We start from the raw sequence: 2,427 nt of genomic DNA, 5'->3' as shown, positions 1-2,427 counted from the left end.
TTGAGCAAGGTGGAGTTCAGTTGCATTGTGACAGTCAGAGTGCTATTTATCTGGCTAAGAACCAGGTGTACCATGCGAGAACCAAGCACATTGATGTCAGGTATCACAAGATCAGAGAGTTGATTGCTTCTGGGGAGATACCGTTGCAGAAGGTTCATACTCATGAGATTGCAGCTGATATGTTGACCAAGCCAGTTACTATCAACAAGTTCTTGTATTGCTTGGACTTGTTGAATGTTTGCAGTTGCTAGAGAAGCATGGTGGCCCAACCCACAGTGGTGCAGATGTAACTCTCAGGGATTTTTTCTCCTAAGGGGCTGGATATTCGCCAAGGTGGAGATTTGTTATGGTATGGCTCATATACCATATCGGGACAGACGCTGGATCGAGACGGAGCGGAGCGAAGCGGAAGAATCTGTCCAAATTGGGAAGTTACGTGGGTTGGGGTGCGGGGGCAAAGCCCCGCGGTATGGTACAGGGGTAATGTTGTAATTACATATTGTGCCTAGGTTTACTCCTGGGGTTATAAATAGATTTGTTAGTAATCTCAGGAGGTATTCCGGAATTCTGTAAACACTTTTCTGATTATTGAAAGGAATCGCCGCTCTGCTCCCGAGGACGTAGGCATCTTTGCCGAACCTCGTTAAATCTCTGTGTTCTTCTGGATTTGTGTCGATTATTGTTTTTCTTCGCCCTAATTTTCTCAACAATATCCTTGGCGCAAACGGACACACTCATTAAGCAGACACATTGGCTGATTTTCTCACGCCTTCTGCCAAAGAGAAGACCAAGATAAAGGGTAATACATAAACAAATAAGCATGCAATTTCAACTTTAATCTTATAGACATACAATACGACACAACCTCTCCATGCCGGGTTTGACCAAATATTCTACAGAAGAAACATTGACACTAACGTACATACCACCGAATTTCGATGTATTTACATATCTAACACCTGAACTTTATTTTTTACACTTATGCCACTCAAATTTTTCATATCACTCAAAAATAATATTTTAACTTTTAAAAAGTGAATACAACTATGCCAAGCCAAAGTGATGACTGTGAGAGAGAGAGAGAGAGAGGGAGAGGTACCTTAGTGAGAGCCTATCCTTGAAAGTATAGCGGTAAATCGGATTCCAACGAACGGAGAGATTGAGAATCCAGTAGAAGCCGAACCATAGCTCGGCGGCGAACATTGCCATCCACGCCCATCTCCCCTTCTCTCCGGCCTCAGGCAAGTGCAAGATCCTGTACAACCAAATCATGAGCAACCCCAGTTGCATTGACGCCGCGTACAACCACCACCACGCCCTTCCCTTCCCTCTTTTCATCTCAAACAGACCACTCTCCTCCATTCCCTCCATTCCCTCTACTCTACGCCTCTTTCTTCCCTCCCATTCTCCATCTAGATTTTATATTGACTGCTGGACAAACGCGAAAGGATTAAAAACTTATAAAATAGATAAAATCGTCATCCACGTAGCACATATTACCAAAAAAAAAAACGAAATTTAGCGGCCACTAAAAAAATAAAAATAAAAAGTTAACGTCTAAGAAGACTTTTGGTTTAATTTTTTTCAAAAATTTGCTTTGTGTTTCTTTTGTTTATTTAATTTAGTAATTATTATTATTACTATTATTATTATGAAATAATTACATACATAACACCAAAAACATTACTATTTACAAAATCTAGCACTCATATGATATTTATGAACTACGGAACTGATGTGTGTATATGTGTCACGATCATATCATTGATAATTTGATAAAAAATGAAAAATATGTTAGGGCAATAGCACTAGAAGCCCTTCGCCGCTCCCAAATTCTGTATTTACGCGTGCAATATGTTGGAATGAAGAAACTTTTAGGAAATGACAAAGGCTAAAAACACAACTTATGGAAGAAGCTTCACTCTTATTTATCACCTTTACTTGGCTTGATACAAACTCAAAGACTCCACCCCTATTTATACTAGTGGCACCTCCTAAATTAATGGCTAGGATTGTGCCACCACAATTACAATCCAATGGTTACAAATAATTCCACACCTACCACACAATAATTCAACACCTACCACACCTACCACACCTACTACACAATAATTTCATACCTACCACATATTCTAGAATAAGCTTATAGAAATTAAGCTTTATTTAAACAACTAAAACAAGTTTATATTTCAACACCCCCTCTTAAACTTGATTTTGTGACTCCAAGCAAACTTCTCATTTTAATAAAGTCTTCACTCTTCAGTGGCTTGGTAAAAATATCTGCAACTTGGTCTTGAGACTTCACGTACTGCACTTGTACCTCCCTTCTTTCGATGCGTTCTCTGATGTAGTGATAACACATATCAATGTGCTTGCTTCTATCGTGGAAAACAGGATTCTTTGCTAGCGCGATTGCAGACTTGTTAT

The 2,427-nt window shown here is 39.5% G+C and overlaps 1 protein-coding gene across 1 annotated transcript in view; it reads right to left on the bottom strand.

Annotated features, from left to right (window-relative positions):
• Positions 1–1,416, bottom strand: part of LOC110027276 (cellulose synthase-like protein E6) — a 9,577-nt gene extending 8,161 nt beyond the window's left edge. Inside the window, exon 1 of the mRNA XM_020728630.1 lies at positions 1,100–1,416. Coding sequence (XP_020584289.1) covers positions 1,100–1,371 — 272 coding nt within the window. The 5' untranslated portion in view covers positions 1,372–1,416. The remainder of the gene's footprint in view (positions 1–1,099) is intronic.
• Between the last annotated feature and the right edge of the window lie 1,011 nt (positions 1,417–2,427).

The sequence above is a fragment of the Phalaenopsis equestris genome, unplaced genomic scaffold (assembly GCF_001263595.1).
Source record: "Phalaenopsis equestris unplaced genomic scaffold, ASM126359v1 Scaffold000422, whole genome shotgun sequence".
Taxonomy (NCBI): Eukaryota; Viridiplantae; Streptophyta; class Magnoliopsida; order Asparagales; family Orchidaceae; genus Phalaenopsis; species Phalaenopsis equestris.
The sequence above is the reverse complement of the archived record's forward strand: the minus strand, read 5'-3'. Positions and strand labels throughout refer to the sequence as shown.